At 44.8% G+C, this 15242-nt stretch overlaps 1 protein-coding gene across 1 annotated transcript in view; it reads left to right on the top strand.

Annotated features, from left to right (window-relative positions):
• suclg2 (succinate-CoA ligase GDP-forming subunit beta) overlaps positions 1–15242 on the top strand; it is a 138893-nt gene that overhangs the window by 24566 nt on the left and 99085 nt on the right. Inside the window, exon 2 of the mRNA XM_079242640.1 lies at positions 5329–5470. Within this exon, the coding sequence (XP_079098766.1) occupies positions 5329–5470 (142 nt within the window). The remainder of the gene's footprint in view (positions 1–5328; positions 5471–15242) is intronic.

Raw genomic sequence — 15242 nt, 5'->3', positions numbered from 1 at the left:
CTTTTCCCAGCTTTCAATTCGACCATCGGTTTCCTCGCCAAAAGGTAAAATCATCACGCAGGATGGTGTTAATGGTCTTCTGACACCAGAGCATCCGACATGGTTAAGGTATCTTGCAGTGATATCAGGGCCGTGGATGTGCACGAGTTAAGCACCTTAATCAATGCACACCCCAAAATATTTGTAGGAAATGACCTTTCTAATGTTAGGCTTCATCTGTAATCTGTTTTTTTTTTTTTTTTCCAGAAAACACTGAAACTTGGAGAATGAGCCTGCAGAAGCAGGAAACACTCTGAGAACAGTGCATTTCATGGAACATTCAGGGTGCACCTCGTAAACTCTGAAACCTAAACCATTTACTGTTGCAAAGTGCATCAGATTTAATGGTGCGTTTAAGTGCACCTCGTAAACCCAGGAATCTATTCTGTAATGGCCATAAAGGTTGTTTAATACAAGAACATAGAGGTGTTTTTTCTTATCTACGATTGTTGGGAATGTCTTTTATTACAAGTTTTTCTTCATATTTGTAAATGGATTTATATTATTTAGAAAGTTAGGTGCCAAAAATTGATTAAATATATATAGAATATGATAAAACCAAATAAAAACTAAAAACTGTGTTGCGTATAGATACAGAATTTGAGGAACTGGTTTAGATATCAGTGGTGCCCAGTCTTCTAAAGGTTATAAATCCCACTTTTCAGGTTTTTACTCCTTTTTTCGGGAGCTGTGGGGTCAGGATTCGGTCATGTGGTGCTCAGCTGTCCCAGTGCACGTCGCTCTGAAAGTGTGAGGGGATAAATTTCACAGTTTTTTCCTGTTCTGTGCTTTACTTTTTAAAGCATGGGTTATGTTTGGTATCTTGGCTTTGTCGGAGTATTTAAAACAAAATTTCCAGCTTGAATTTTTAAACACAAAAAAACCTTTAGGAAGGGAAGCGTTTCGGCGAACTGCATCTGCAGTTCATTTTTATTAAATAAAGCATAAAAGAAAAGAGGAAAGTGCAATAAATTAAAAAGAAGTCTGTTTTCAAAAACAACAACAAAAAAAAAACCCAAAACTTCCAAAATTCATTTAAAAAGTAAATCAAATTTTAATTATAAAGTGTTTTTATAACTTATAAGTCCATTGTGTTTCTTTGCATTGTCCCTGATAAACCAATTAAAATAAAAAAGAAAACATCCCCCGCATCTTTCTGTCTCTTTAAAAAAAATATAATCCTAGAAATAAACATCTGGCTCGATGTTTAAATCGTTATTTAAAAAAAATAAAAAAAACATCAGTCTCTAAATTACAACCGCTACAAGTTAGTTCCCCCCCTTGCCATCGTGGTTAATCTTCTGACATCTAGCTGTTTTTTGTTTTTTTTTGTTGTTTTTTAATAAAGCACCTCATATTAAAGTATATGTAAATCTTATTCCAACCATTTGATGTCCATTTGGTGGAATTTTACCGCAGTAATCGTCCCACTGTGCTTTGTTTCTTGTTTGGTTCGGTGAACATCAATGTGTTTTATATCTGTGAAAAATAACGTTACAGACGAGGAGGGGGGGGGATGCAGCGCCAGCAGAGAAGCTGGAATATATTTTACTAAGTGAGTAATTATTAAGAAATTAAAGTTAATTAAAACTTAGGTTTTTTAGAGTGTATGAAGTGTGTGAGAATGTCGACAATGTTCATTATAGTTTGGGAAAGGTCTGGAAACACTCCGAGGAGGGCTAATTAAGCCTTAACATGCATTTTAATTGTGAAAAAATGAATAAGGTCGTCCTTTTGCGTCCTTTTGTTTTCAGAACGTAACAATAAACGAGGGACTGATGTGTTATATTTCACTCCTTTTTATCCCTCAGTGGTGAGCAAATGCCCCCAGCCATGGACCTTGTCTTCGTTCTTTGCCACAGTTTGGATGACTAAGCGACCGACCGGTTAGAAGAAGCCCTGAGTGGCCTCGCAGATGCCCCCGTGCACCACCCACCCGGCATGAGCCTTAATCATAGAAACCTTGGGATCCGTTTCGATGTGAACTGTATAAAGAGTTTCCTCCAATGAATTTTTCATGATTGGTTTCTCTATCTTTGTTCCTCATGAATTCATCTTTCATTATTTATTCATGGGGCAGAGGTTTTAGGCTATGATTTGTTTTCACACACGCAAACGTATTTATTTCACATTTACTGTTGCAAACATTTGAACCTAATCTGGCTGTGTAATTTATTTTAACAGTTATTACGCATGACAACGCGGCCTTTTGGTTGGTTGCTCATTTGCAGCGCATCAGAAAAACTGCTGTATTCTCACAGCGAGTCATCAAATGTGAGGACATTTAGAAAAGAAATGACTTGAGAGCTGTAAACTTTCATTCTTATTTAGTTCTTTGTTAGTTTAACTTTTCTTTTATTATGTGGACAGTTTCCTACTGTACCTGCAGAGGAATTAAAAGTGAAGTTTTATCTAGTTTGAAGCCCAAACATCTGCAAAGCAGCTTGACTTTTTTTGCATTTAAAAGGATCCGGGTTCAGTTTTGCTTTTTCCTTCACTGTCGGCATGTTTAGTCATTTTCACACGATGAAGTGTAGAACTAACAAGCAGCAGCTGCTTTCTTCCTTTAAAGCAGCTGGTTGTTGTTGAGAGCCGAGTATTGACAGGATAGCTGTTTAGCTTCGGACAAAGCAGACAGGACGCAGTGATGGTGCCACTTCAGGTCAAATCCAACTTTATTTATAGATCACAGAGCAACTAACATGTTAAAAAAAAAAAAACACACTCCAGGAACCAGCTCACCTAAAACCACCTATCCTACAGCCATAAGGCTGCACTGCAGGACCCCCTCCCCCACCCACCATCCAGACAAGGGCAATCCCCAAGGCAACACCCCTGCACGCCGCTGGTATGAAGGATCCCATGTGACAAATACTAGAGTTAAATATGTTGGACATCAGTCTAATAAAAGCAGCAGGTTTAAAATAAAATTGAAGGCATTTATGAAACAAAAAATGTAGCCACAAAACAAGACAGTAAAACTAACATAAGTAGTTGGTATTTCAACTAAATAGAAAAGTATATAAAAAGTTTAAAGAAGTGAAAAGAAAGTTTAAAAACTTACAAATGGTCAAATAAATAAGATGTAAAATGAATAAATACTAAAGAAAAGGCAGGAAAAATAACTAAAGATGGAGTTAAAGTTAAGCTAAAGCTGCAGGTTTCTTGGCCGGTTGTTCTACGATCACGGCGTCTCCTCAAGCTTCGCTTCTGACTTTCAGAACAACCGAAAGGCCGTTGACAGTCGAAGCCTGTCCAGGTGAAAAAACCAAATCTTCTCCATTAGCCTTGTCTGAAAGAAGAAAATGTTAATATATTAGAAAATAAAAGTACATTATGAACCTTTTTACCTCTTCTCAAGCTTTGCTTCTGACTTTCAGAACAACCGAAAGGCCGTTGACAGCAGAGATGGCAAATCCTGGTCCAGAAAGTAGAAGTCCTGCCATGTTTCTGGATCTACCTGTACATTTAGAACAGGTGTTTTCACTAACTGGCTCGTTTACCTGGTAAATAAACTCTGCTCATTAAATTCAGCTGGTTTGCTGACTGGTGGGAACAGCTGCCGGGCAGGACTTTTACTCTCTGGACCAAGAATTGCCTCCTTTGGTTGACAGTCGAAGCCTGTCCAGGTGAAAAAACCAAATCTTCTTCCTTGTCTGAAAGAAGAAAGAAAGTGTTAAAATGTTAGAAAATAAAAGTACATTATGAAGCTTTTTGAGCAAGTGAAAGGCCGATACCAGCGGACTCCGGGTCCACGATGGCTGCTGATTTATACGCAGGTCAGATAAATCTGAGGGTCAAAGAACATTGAGACATTTATAAACCTCTAAAAGAACCTTGTAATCGATCGTGAAACAAACTGCATCTGCTATCCGTCCATGTTGATTTATTCAGCAGAAGGTGCAACCCCGACGATCTCCCCGTGTTCGGTTAATCTCACCTGGATGAGGGAAAACAATTCAATTCAATTCAATTCAACTTTATTTATATAGCGTCGAATCACGACAATGCCATCTCAAGACGCTTTACAGACAGAGGGGAAAACATAATGAAGGCCAATTCATAACAGCCTATATAAGGAAACCAACAGATTGAGTTGAGTCCAACTCAATCTCCCATCCTGAGCAAGCACACTGGCAACAGTGGGAGGGAAAAACTCCCTTTTAACAGGAAGGAAACCTCCGGCAGAACCCGGCTCAGGACAGGCAGCCATCTGCCTCTGCTGTGTGGGGGGAAGAGGACAGAAAGACAACAGACAACAGGAACTGCTACTCCCGGCCAGGGAGACCTGCTGAGACAGGAGACATACATGTTAATGATGCAACACTGTTATGGGGGGGGTAAAAGAAAGAGATAAAGAGAAAAAGAAAGAAGCTCAGTGTATCAGGAAATGTCCCTCAGCAGTCTAAACCTATAGCAGCATAACTAAGGGATGCTAACCATCCCTAGCTATAGGACTTATCAAAAAGATAAGTCTTCAGCCTAGTCTTAAAGGTGGGGAGGGTGTCTGCTTCCCTAACACTAACTGGGAGCTTATTCCATAAGAGAGGGGCCTGATAACCAAAGGCTCTGCCTCCTGCTCGGCTCTTTGAGACTCTAGGAACCACAAGTAAGCCTGCAGTCTGCGAACGAAGTACTCTGCTTGGTATATAAGGAACTATGAGGTCTTTGATATATAGTGGTGCCTGGTTGTGGAGGGCTTTATATGTAAGGAGAAGGATTTTAAATTCTATTCTAGATTCAACAGGCAGCCAATGAAGAGAGGCTAAAACTGGAGAAATATGATCTCTCCTGCAAACAAACACGCCTGACCGCATCTCACCTCATATCCTTGTTTTCATTATAATTTAATGCTCTTTCTTTTCTTAAAGACTCCTGCTACTCCTTTGCATTCGTGCACATTTGCTTTTACCGGCACACCTGTGCACGTTGCACTGTGTGCTGGTGCAGAGGGATTCCTTCTCTGACACAGCCTGTGTCTCTCCTTCGCATTAAAAAGCCAATTTCTTTTTAATAGCAACAACAGCTGGAGCTGCCAGGCCCAGCGTCTGCTGATGGAGCAAACAGCTCCTGAGCTGCCTTGCATCTTAGGCCAGACTGTTTGCCTCACTACGGGGAAAGGAGTGTAAGACGGCAGGAGAGGAGGGGAGAGGCAGGTGTGTTGGGTGTGTAAACCACCACAATGACAAGTAGAAGAGGGAAAATTATTGTTATTAGACAAGATGGAGGTGCTCCAAACGGAGACCTTATTACAAAACATTAACGTTTATTCCTCGTTTCTCCTTCTAGTGCTCCTGGCTGAGTCCTAGAAGATGGCTGAATCTACAGGAGTACCAGAGCAAGAAGCTGATGCAAGAGAGCGGCGTGGCTGTCCAACGCTTCTACGTCGCCGACACGCCATCTGAGGCCCTGGAGGCTGCAAAGAGACTCAGTGAGTGCAGCACGAGCACATGCACACGCACGCGCACAAGGAGACTTTGAGGTCGCTTATGTCCATGGGAGCAGCGGTCTCCAAGGCGATGAATTTGACTTTGTTTAATGCACTTCTTCCACGGTGGAGTTCTGGTGTTTCTGGAAGGTTTAGTATTTGGAGGAAAATATTTGAAGTTGTTTGTGTGAAAGTGTTTATTAGATCTGTCTAAATGTCTGCATCGTCGATAAAAACTGGCTAAATTATGAGTTTAGGTTCAGGTCAAAGCGACTGTCTTTAGGTTTCAGTATGGATGAACGTGTTGGGAAAGTCTGGTTTATTATCAGTCAGATGAGTTGTCAGGCTTTCAAATGGTTTTCCAGAAGTCGGTTTTTAAAGGTAAATTCCCACCGTTTTTTATTTATTTTCTTTAACCCCGTCCTGTCTGTGTGTCATATTTGCCAAAGTACACATGTCATAGAAATGGCTGCTGTGATATTCTGAATATATTTATTTTTTATTGTAATCAACGGTCTTGATATGGAAAAGCTGAAGCCGGCAGGGGAGAGAAGGTAAGTGGGGAGAAGAGAGAGAGGGACAGAGTTAAAGTGTGAAAGGAAAAGCTGCTAAAATCCCAGGATTCACTAAAACAATAGGACTCCAGTACTACAGGGTACATAAAGTACAACAGTTATCAAACATTCCTGCAGAGAAACGCAACGACTCGGAAACATCAGCAACGTTTAGTGGGAAGCAGATGAATAATGAACACTTCTGTGGGCATGCACACATGCAAGGGTGAACCGGGTGCTTGCAAAGGGGACCGGGACCACATCCTGAAGCGTTACGGGGGAGCCGGAGATCCTCAGGACCCGGCAGGCCCACCATGCCCAGAGCAGAGGAGGCCCCCGGACTGGAGCCCCAAAACACCACGAGGCAGCGGCACCGAGTGGCGCAGGCGCAGGGCGACGGCGAGCAGAACCAGCAGGCGCCGAAGTGCAGGCCGCTCGGAGAGCCAGACACCCACAGGCCCGAGGACCACAAGTGCCCCCCCCCCCCCCGGGCGGAGCCCCAACCAGGTCCCAGTGGGACCAGTTCACCCAGAACAAAACCACCGCAGGCGAGAGCCACTGCGATATCCCCCCCCCCCCCCCCCCCCCAAACCCCCCGAAGGAAGAACGGACTCTTCTGTTTGGTCTGTTTTAAACAACTCAACCTTATTTATAGAGCACTTTAAAACACACACACACACACACATCTAAAATAACTAAATTAAAATAAAATTTAAAATCAGAGAGAAAATGATGAAATAAGCAGCTTCTGATTTAAAAGCCAAAATGTGTTTTTAATTAAGAAACTTAAAAAAAGAATTTTAAAATCAGTTCCTGAACAAAGCGGGAGCCAAAGAAGTGACAGAACCGGAGCGATGTGCTGAGTGAGCAACAAGCATAAAGTGCGTTGCAGCAGTCTAAACGAGTCGTAATAAGAGCGTGGATTAAGATGTGAAAGTGGTGCAAAGCCAGAAGTTAGTTTGTGTTTTCCATCACCTCAGTTTTCCTGGAGATGGAAACGTTAAAGCTTCTTGTGCGTCCCTCTCCGGTCGCGCTAAAGGACACGCAGCTAATAAAGGTGAAGTAAATGTTTGCTTTGGTGTGTATTTCTCTGCTGGAGCCTGTTTTCTGAGCTCCGTGCTTGTGCCGGCTCTGTTTTCCATCACGGCGTTCATCCGCGCTAATTTGTTTCACAACCTCTCAGATTGAGTTTCACACGCTTTGCGTGTTTCATTTTTATCTTGTTGCCCTGTTTTTTTTGCCTCCATGCTCCCGCGTAGAGCTGCGCAAGGAAGGGACTGAAACTAGACTTGTACAACAAATCTTCAGGAATAAATTGTGCTTGCATGAACAAAGATAGTCTAACAGCCATTTGTATGCAGCCACACACAGCTCTCTCTCCTGCCTCCTACCTCTCCTGCTTCACTTTGTTTCCACTGAACAAGCTATCTAACACATACAGCATATATTCCCACCTTCAGATTTATATTTTATTCAGTGTCTTCTCCAAATACAGCTGTGTGATAGTGCATCCAGGCTGGTTTTCAGCCAGCAAGGGGCCACTCTTATCGCACGGTGGAACTGAAGCACCTGGGGCGCGGCGTTCTGTGGCCCTGCTTAAGATAAAGCAGACAGAGATAAAGCTAACAGGAAGAGGAGGACATATATTTTCCTGACAATACCTATATTGCTTGGTCAGGGATGAAATGGAGAAATGGAAATCTCAGGACAGGACTTAGAAAGGAGCAGACAGCTTAATAAAAACCCAGGCCAGATTCAAGGGTGGAAGAAGTTGTAATGGAGGATTCATTCATACTTCTATTTTTTTTAAATGTGGAAATGTTCACCGTGTGTCACCTTGCACAGCGTAGTTGTAGGGATGCATTAACATGGCAGAATATGCACACTGATGCTACTGTAGGAGATTTTTATACAAACGGTGTCTGAAAGGGATTTATCGCTGCAGCATGTTGCCCTCAGAGGGTCCAGCTGCTTGACCGCAGTTATGAAATATTTTTATTGGTTTCTTTTAACCGATATTTCAGACAGAAAGAGCTGACTTTCCTTAGCAGGCTCGGACTTCTCATCACAGCTGCTGCAGCTGGGGATGCTGGGTTTTTGTACGTATTTTATTGTATCAGCTGCAGTTTTTTTGGTACTTGAAGGTCTCTGTTCCTGCAGCAAACATCTCCGTTAGCTTTGGATCGTGTCGGAACAACGTATGCACGTTTAAGAAACACGCTGTGCCTTTGACAGTCTTTCTTTCAGCCCTGGTGGGTCGTACGGTAACGTGCCAGGGGGGGAAGGAGATTAATAACCTCTTTAGTTTAGATCTGTGGAGCTGATAAACAGGCTGAGAAGCTCTGACTGGTGGACGCCATGGGACGGCAGCCCTGCATAAAGCCCTGTTTAATGACTGCGCTGTGGGGGACATGTGGTCTGTGGGGGACATGTGGTCTGTGGGGGACATGTGGTCTGTGGGGGACATGTGGTCTGTGGGGGACATGTGGTCTGTGGGGGACATGTGGTCCGGCGCTGTGGGGGACATGTGGTCTGTGGGGGACATGTGGTCTGTGGGGGACATGTGGTCCGGCGCTGTGGGGGACATGTGGTCTGTGGGGGACATGTGGTCCGGCGCTGTGGGGGACATGTGGTCCGTGGGGGACATGTGGTCTGTGGGGGACATGTGGTCCGGCGCTGTGGGGGACATGTGGTCTGTGGGGGACATGTGGTCCGGCTCTGTGGGGGACATGTGGTCTGTGGGGGACATGTGGTCTGTGGGGGACATGTGGTCTGTGGGGGACATGTGGTCCGTGGGGGACATGTGGTCTGTGGGGGACATGTGGTCTGTGGGGGACATGTGGTCTGTGGGGGACATGTGGATGGTTGGGCTATCTGAGCTGACTGCGAGCAACTCAGACAGATTTATGTGCAGCGCTGGAGCCTGCTGTGAGACCCTGGCTTCTTGTGCACACACCAGAGTGAACTAGTCAAGCATCAACGCTCAGACACAGATGGATGGCACTCACCGCTTGCCCGTTTGAGCATGCTCACACACACATGCACAGAAAGCAGCGTTCGGCTCACTTCTGCACTCACTTATCCATGAAGTGGTCAAGTTGACCGTTCAGTTGCTGCTGTGCATCAGAAACAGCCGTCGCTGCTCGTGCACAGCCCAACCCTGCAGACCACCAGTCAGTCCGGGTCCGAGTGTTCTGGTCCTGCTGCAGAAAAACACTTTCAGATCTTTCTTTTCTTTTTCTTATTAAGACATTAAAGGAGCTAAAAGTCCGACATGGCCCGTTGATTCCATGGTAACTGGAGTGACAAGTGTTGGAGGAGAGTTTATGTGGTGGCAGATGGAAGATTCTCAACCAGCTAATGGATCGTGGAGGGAAGGCTGTGATTTGTGCGGCGCCACGCTGGGTGAACCCTGCAGGGAGTTATCAGAAAGTCCGAAGCTTTTCTAATGTGTGCTCTGCTGGGACGGCGAGCGCGGCGCCCTAACTGCTGCTGTCCATCCAGAACCAATGATCCACAACCAGCACCTTCACACACAAGCCTTTAGCCTCTGTACTGTGTGTGTGTGTGTGTGTGTGTGTGTGTGTGCGCAGGGCTGGACTTTTGGAAAATAAAACTTTTGGACTTTTTTGTTCTTGATTCTGTTAATGAAGATGCAGATATGCGTTCTTTTCACACACTGCAGCTTGGCAGGACTTTTAACGTGAAATATCTTCTAGAACCTTTCGATAAAAAGGAGGAAATAATAAAAACACACAACAAAACTTCTGCTACTTTCCCGTCACACACACCCTGTCGATGCTCGTCCAGCCTCCATCCTGCATCCTACCTGACCTGTCAGCTCTCTCCAGCCTGCAGAAGACCACCTCGCCATGACTCCTGTTTCGTCTCTTTTAATCTTTAATCAGTGATGTTGTGTTCAGAACATCCAGTTCCTGATCATACCGTGGAGTAAAACTCTTCTGCAACGTCGCGTGCTGGATGGAAACGTTGTGTCGCCTCCGGACGCTGCTGGGCAGCAGCGGCTCCAGAAATGCACATGATAGATGTCACCGTGTCATCGAACACGTCCGGGACGCGACGTTTTAAGGTCAGAAAGTTACGTAATGCGACTTTAAAGTTGGCCTACAATGACGTGGAAACAAAACTGCATCCCAAGTTGTTTGAACATTGTCTAAAATAAATGTTTCATCTCAGTCTAGTTTTTATTTATCAGCAGTTCACAACACAGTCAGTTCAGTCCACTTCATTCTGATCCATTCAGTGTTTATATAAGTCCATCCAGAAACATTAACGTCGTCCATCCGGGCGACACGAGGAACCTCCGGCAGAACCTCGCCCTGGTTGGAGGGAGCGGACAGGACGGGTGGATCAACAGGCACCTGAACTTTACATCAGGAACACCTGCTGAGGAATGCTGCTTCATGAGTTTCATATATTTATAGAAAATAAAGAGCAGGGAGACGAAAGGGAAGTGCGCAGTGCATCGTGGGATGTCCTTCAGCTGTCGATGGCAGCGTAGCTAAGGGATGGCTACGCCCCCCCAACTGTAGGATCAGTCCAAACTGAGGTTTTAAGCCGGATCATGAAGGTAGAGCTGGTGTCTGCCTCCTAAACCCAAACATTTCCATCAGTAAGGAGCTGGTAGCTGAAGCTCTGCCTCCCACTCGACGCCATTTCTGCTTCCATATGGATGTAAACAGGGACGTTTCAGACGGGTCGCTGCTCTCGTGTTTTTTCCGTTGCCGTGGTTGTTTAGTCCGTTTATCCACATAGTGCTGAGTTCAGAGTTCCCTTCCGTTTTCTGACACCGGCTGCTGGTTGCAGTTTCAGACACATGGCCCCACCATGGCTGCAGGTGTTGATGTTCTCGTCTTCTTCTGATGATGGCAGCCTCTTCATCTTCCTCTTCTTCTCTGGTGTGTTTCTTTCATTAGCTGCGTGTTGGCTATACAACTCGCTGCCCCCCGCCATTTTCAGGACCAAGTTACGCAGGAAAATGGAGAAAACTGTCCGTCTGTCTTCATATCCGTCTTCTTCGTGGTGGATCAGTGAGTCGTAAGAGACTCTGGGAACCACATCGGACCAGCTGTCGGGGAGCAAAGTCCTCTGTCGGCATATATGAGATCCTTGATGATCATGGAATGCTTTACATGAGCGCAGAATAAATTCTGTCTGGATTTATCATGACGTTGATGAAGAGAAGCTAAAACTGGAGGTTTTTCATCAGAACCTTCACTGCAGATTTTCCAGACGTATCAATAACAGGACAGAATTTGCAAAAACTCATTTTAAAGAGTTTTTTTGTGTCAGTCTGTGACAGGATGTCCATGATATCCTAATATCACGTAGGTGGAAGAAAGCGGTTCCAGAACCTGCTTTATATACGATCCAAATGACTAATCCTGTCCTAAAAACCTCCAACGGTTCCTCATGCTGTGGTTTTCAAGTCATTTCAGGGTTAAATATGACCGGTGGAGCATTAAAACGTCAGGAAATAGTGAATGCTGTAGATGGAGATAATGGGGTAAATGATGCCTCTGTGTTTTCTCCTCTTCTTCTGTGGTTTCTGATCATCTCACCGTTTTCCACCAAGCAGCATCTCGTGTTCAAACTGCAACGTTTTCCACCTCCAAATAAACGCCGTCTTCCTGGAAAGCCTTCCACGTGCTGCAAGAGAACAGCAGAGTTCCCGCTGCTCTGCAGGTGGAAGCGACATCTTCCAAATACCGAAGCAGTCCCGGTTTGGTTTTTACTGATGGATCGGCTGCTTGCACGTTTTTCTAAACCTGCTCTGGACCTTTACTCAGTTAAATCTGACACAGAAACAAGATTTTATTGTTTATAAAACAGAAAGAAAGGATTGGTTTTTTTTTTATCTGGGGTGTGAGGAGACCACCCGCTGCATGTGTGGAAAGCAAACCTTTTGTTTTGTTCTGGTTTGATGTGAAACTGCAGCAGCAGAGGAGTTGAGCTGAATGCAGCACATCCCATAATCCACGCCTGTCTGACGAGACTCCCAGACTGTGTGATGAAGCTGAAGCGTTTGTCCTTCAGCTCACTGTTTGCATTTTTCCTTTGTGGTGTTTTTTTACAGAAAGCGTCTGATTGCGTTCAGCCTGGTTTTCCTGCAGATGAACTGAAGACGGTTCAGGCGGTTCAAACCTTGTGAAGTATGGCTGCCTTTTGTCCCGCGTCTTATTGTATTCAAGAAGTTTGTTCATTCAGACTGTGGGCGTCTGTGTTTTCTCTCTCGTCTCGGCAGGCGGCGTGATAGTGGTTACCATGGTTACAGGGACATCTGAAGCCATAGCATCTGGAGAACTGAAATTTTTTCAGTTTTTCAGTGACTTTATCTGAATTCTTGGTACTTTTTTTGTAATTGTTGAATTTCAAAGACATCTTTTGTTGATGAATTTTCACTGACATGATTTTCACTCATGCTGTGATAGCACCCCCCCTCACCCCCCCCTCACCCCCTCCAAGGCCGCTTTTTTTATTATTATTCTTGTTTCAATTATGAAATTGCCCTTTATCATAATTTTCTACCCAGATATGGTTGTTATTAGAAGCCTGAGTCGTCGTTCATTTTTATGGCACGACTAAAATTACATGTAGTCAACCATCTGTGCAAAGTGGATCCTTTCATTTTTAATGGGGCCACTGAATGCTTTAATGAATAATAATTACAACAGAAAACCACCAAAACAATTAAAGTATGCGCTGCAAAAGCCTTGTAAACACTGAAGTACAATACATGTGATTGTGTAATGATTTTTTCATGACATCATTAATAACCAGGCTGAGAGTATTCAGGGTTACAGATCATAAACAAGACGGTCTTCGTCACATGGAAGGTTTTTACCTCATCTTTCTGCACGGAGATGGTCTGGCTTCTGGGATATCCACCAGAAAAAAATGTCTTTGAAATATCAGAATATTTATTATAATTTAAACATTTTATTTGATTTAATAATGTAATGATGTTTTAGCTACAGATGATGAAAACTCCTTTAAGATCTTCTGAAAGACTCGGACTCCTTGGACGGATGTTTTTAGACCCGGCAATGTTCCAGACTTGTCATATTTCATATTTCACACAGCTTTTCCAGCCTTTTTATTGCCCTTGTGTTTTTTTTAAAGCATGTTCTGGCAGCAGATCCAAACTAAGTCGATCATTTTTCTTGTAATAATAAATATTCCTCCGTTTTATCTTCCAGCAAAGTGTTTGTCTTATATCCGTAGGTCTGCATGTTGGTTTACTCTTCTGCAACTTGATTTTATTCCACATTTACTCTACAACGTAGCGGCATCCTGCAGCAGGCGTACCGGCTAAACGCAGAGACTGTTTAAACAGAACCTCTGTGATGGTTTCTGAAAAGCTGAAATTAAGCTCATTGGGCTGTTTTGGTTCGCATTTTGCAGACATCATGGTTCTGCTTCACTCTGAGTTGCATCAACCACACTTTCCCCGCTTTTCTCTCTCATTTGCATCATTATCCTGCAACCTAACACAGTTTGGTTTCCCTTCATATTTTCTTCAACACTTATGGTGTGTTCAGACAAAACGCTTTTTGAGCGTCAAGAGCGGCAGGTTTCCATGTAAAGTCTATGTGGAGGCACGGCAAAGGGGCGTCGAGCTTTCTCGCGTTGCGTTTTGGTCGTCGGCATTCCGCATGGAACGTGCGTCAAAAGCCAGAGATGGACAAAGCTGAACTTTGGCCGCTCGACGCGGGACGTCAACCAATCAGAGCGATCAGCTGGCAGCTCCTGGAGGATTCCTGTGGTGAACCCAGACACGGGGCGGAGACGCCATTTCTTCTTGTAATATGTAGGATAACCATTCCTTGCTAAAATGCTGAATGTTACTGATTTGGAAACGTAGCAGGACACGTTGCCTAGCAACGTTTTGTTTGGGGGGGGCTCTCTGCTGAGTGTGGCTCTTGTTGCATTAACACTGACTAACTGCCGTACGACGACGTTCTCTAGCTTTATTTATTACATAAAACCATGCCATATCTCTACTGAATCCGCCATCATTCAGACTGACCGGAAGGAAAGCGCCGCCTCCCTCCTCTCGCCGCGTCTGCCGCTCGCTCCAGACACAAGCAGCAGACGCGGCAGGAGCGTTTTGGGAGTCGGACACAAAAGTGGCAGTTTAGTGACCAGCGTCGAGCGTTCAGCACTCAAAATGCGTTTGGTCTGAACACACCATTAGCAGACTGTTTGGGATTACCGTGGAAGGAGGATGCGATTTAGGCAGCCATGTCGGACTGGACGTCGCCGGAACTTAAAGCCTGTTCCATACTCTACGAGAAGCCAGAACTTTTTTCTTGTTCTCGAGGCTCCGAGAAGAAAATGACGTCATTTTGTTCTCGTGGACGTGTTTGAGGACAGTTCTTGACACACCGGGCTGCAGAACTTTTTTCTTGCGGGGCTGCGAGAAGTATCGTGTGATTGGTCGGACATTGGAGGTGGGCGTGGTTAACACAGAGAAAGCAGGAAGCGGAGTTGTTGCTTCCGTGTGTTTGCTGTTGCCAGCAAAATGGATTGTTTTGATAAAACAGCTTATCGAGGTGGTGAGAAAGTAGGAACATTTTTACATGTGGCATTAAAACACTCGGATCCAGCCGCGTGCACGACCCGCCCCGCCGCGTGCACGACCCGCCCCGCCGCGTGCACGACCCGCCCCGCCGCGTGCACGACCCGCCCCGCCGCGTGCACGACCCGCCCTGCCGCGGACGAAGCTGCTCGTTAAATATGAAACTAGAAACTCGGAGAGCGGAAACCTCCACCAAGCACAATGTTAAAGAATCCTTTTAAAACATTCCTGGATCCACACGGTGATCCTGATCACCACCAGAATTTAATCAGTTCTTCATTTTCACATTTGCAACAACTCTTGAAATATTTATAAAATCCCTCCGTAACCTTTTAAGTTATCTTAAGCAAAAAGACGCCGGGAAAACAACCTCCTCGGCGGAGGTAACAACATAAAGCAGACATCGCCCCCCGCAGTGACCCCCCCCCCCCCCCCCCGCTGCAGACGTGCCTCTTGTGGAGTATGTATGGACCTGCCGAACAGGACGTTTTTTCTTGTTCTTGCAGCCTTGAGAACAAGAACTCAGTTCTTGCTTCTCGTAGAGGATGGAACAGGCTAGAGTCAACCTAACAGAACTTACGTAACGTCACAAGAAACAGAAAAATAGATCATACCACCA

The sequence above is a fragment of the Telmatherina bonti genome (genome assembly GCF_933228915.1).
Source record: "Telmatherina bonti genome assembly, chromosome: 6".
NCBI classification, from domain to species: Eukaryota; Metazoa; Chordata; class Actinopteri; order Atheriniformes; family Telmatherinidae; genus Telmatherina; species Telmatherina bonti.
Note: the sequence above shows the minus strand (reverse complement) of the source record. Positions and strands in the feature narration are given on the sequence as shown.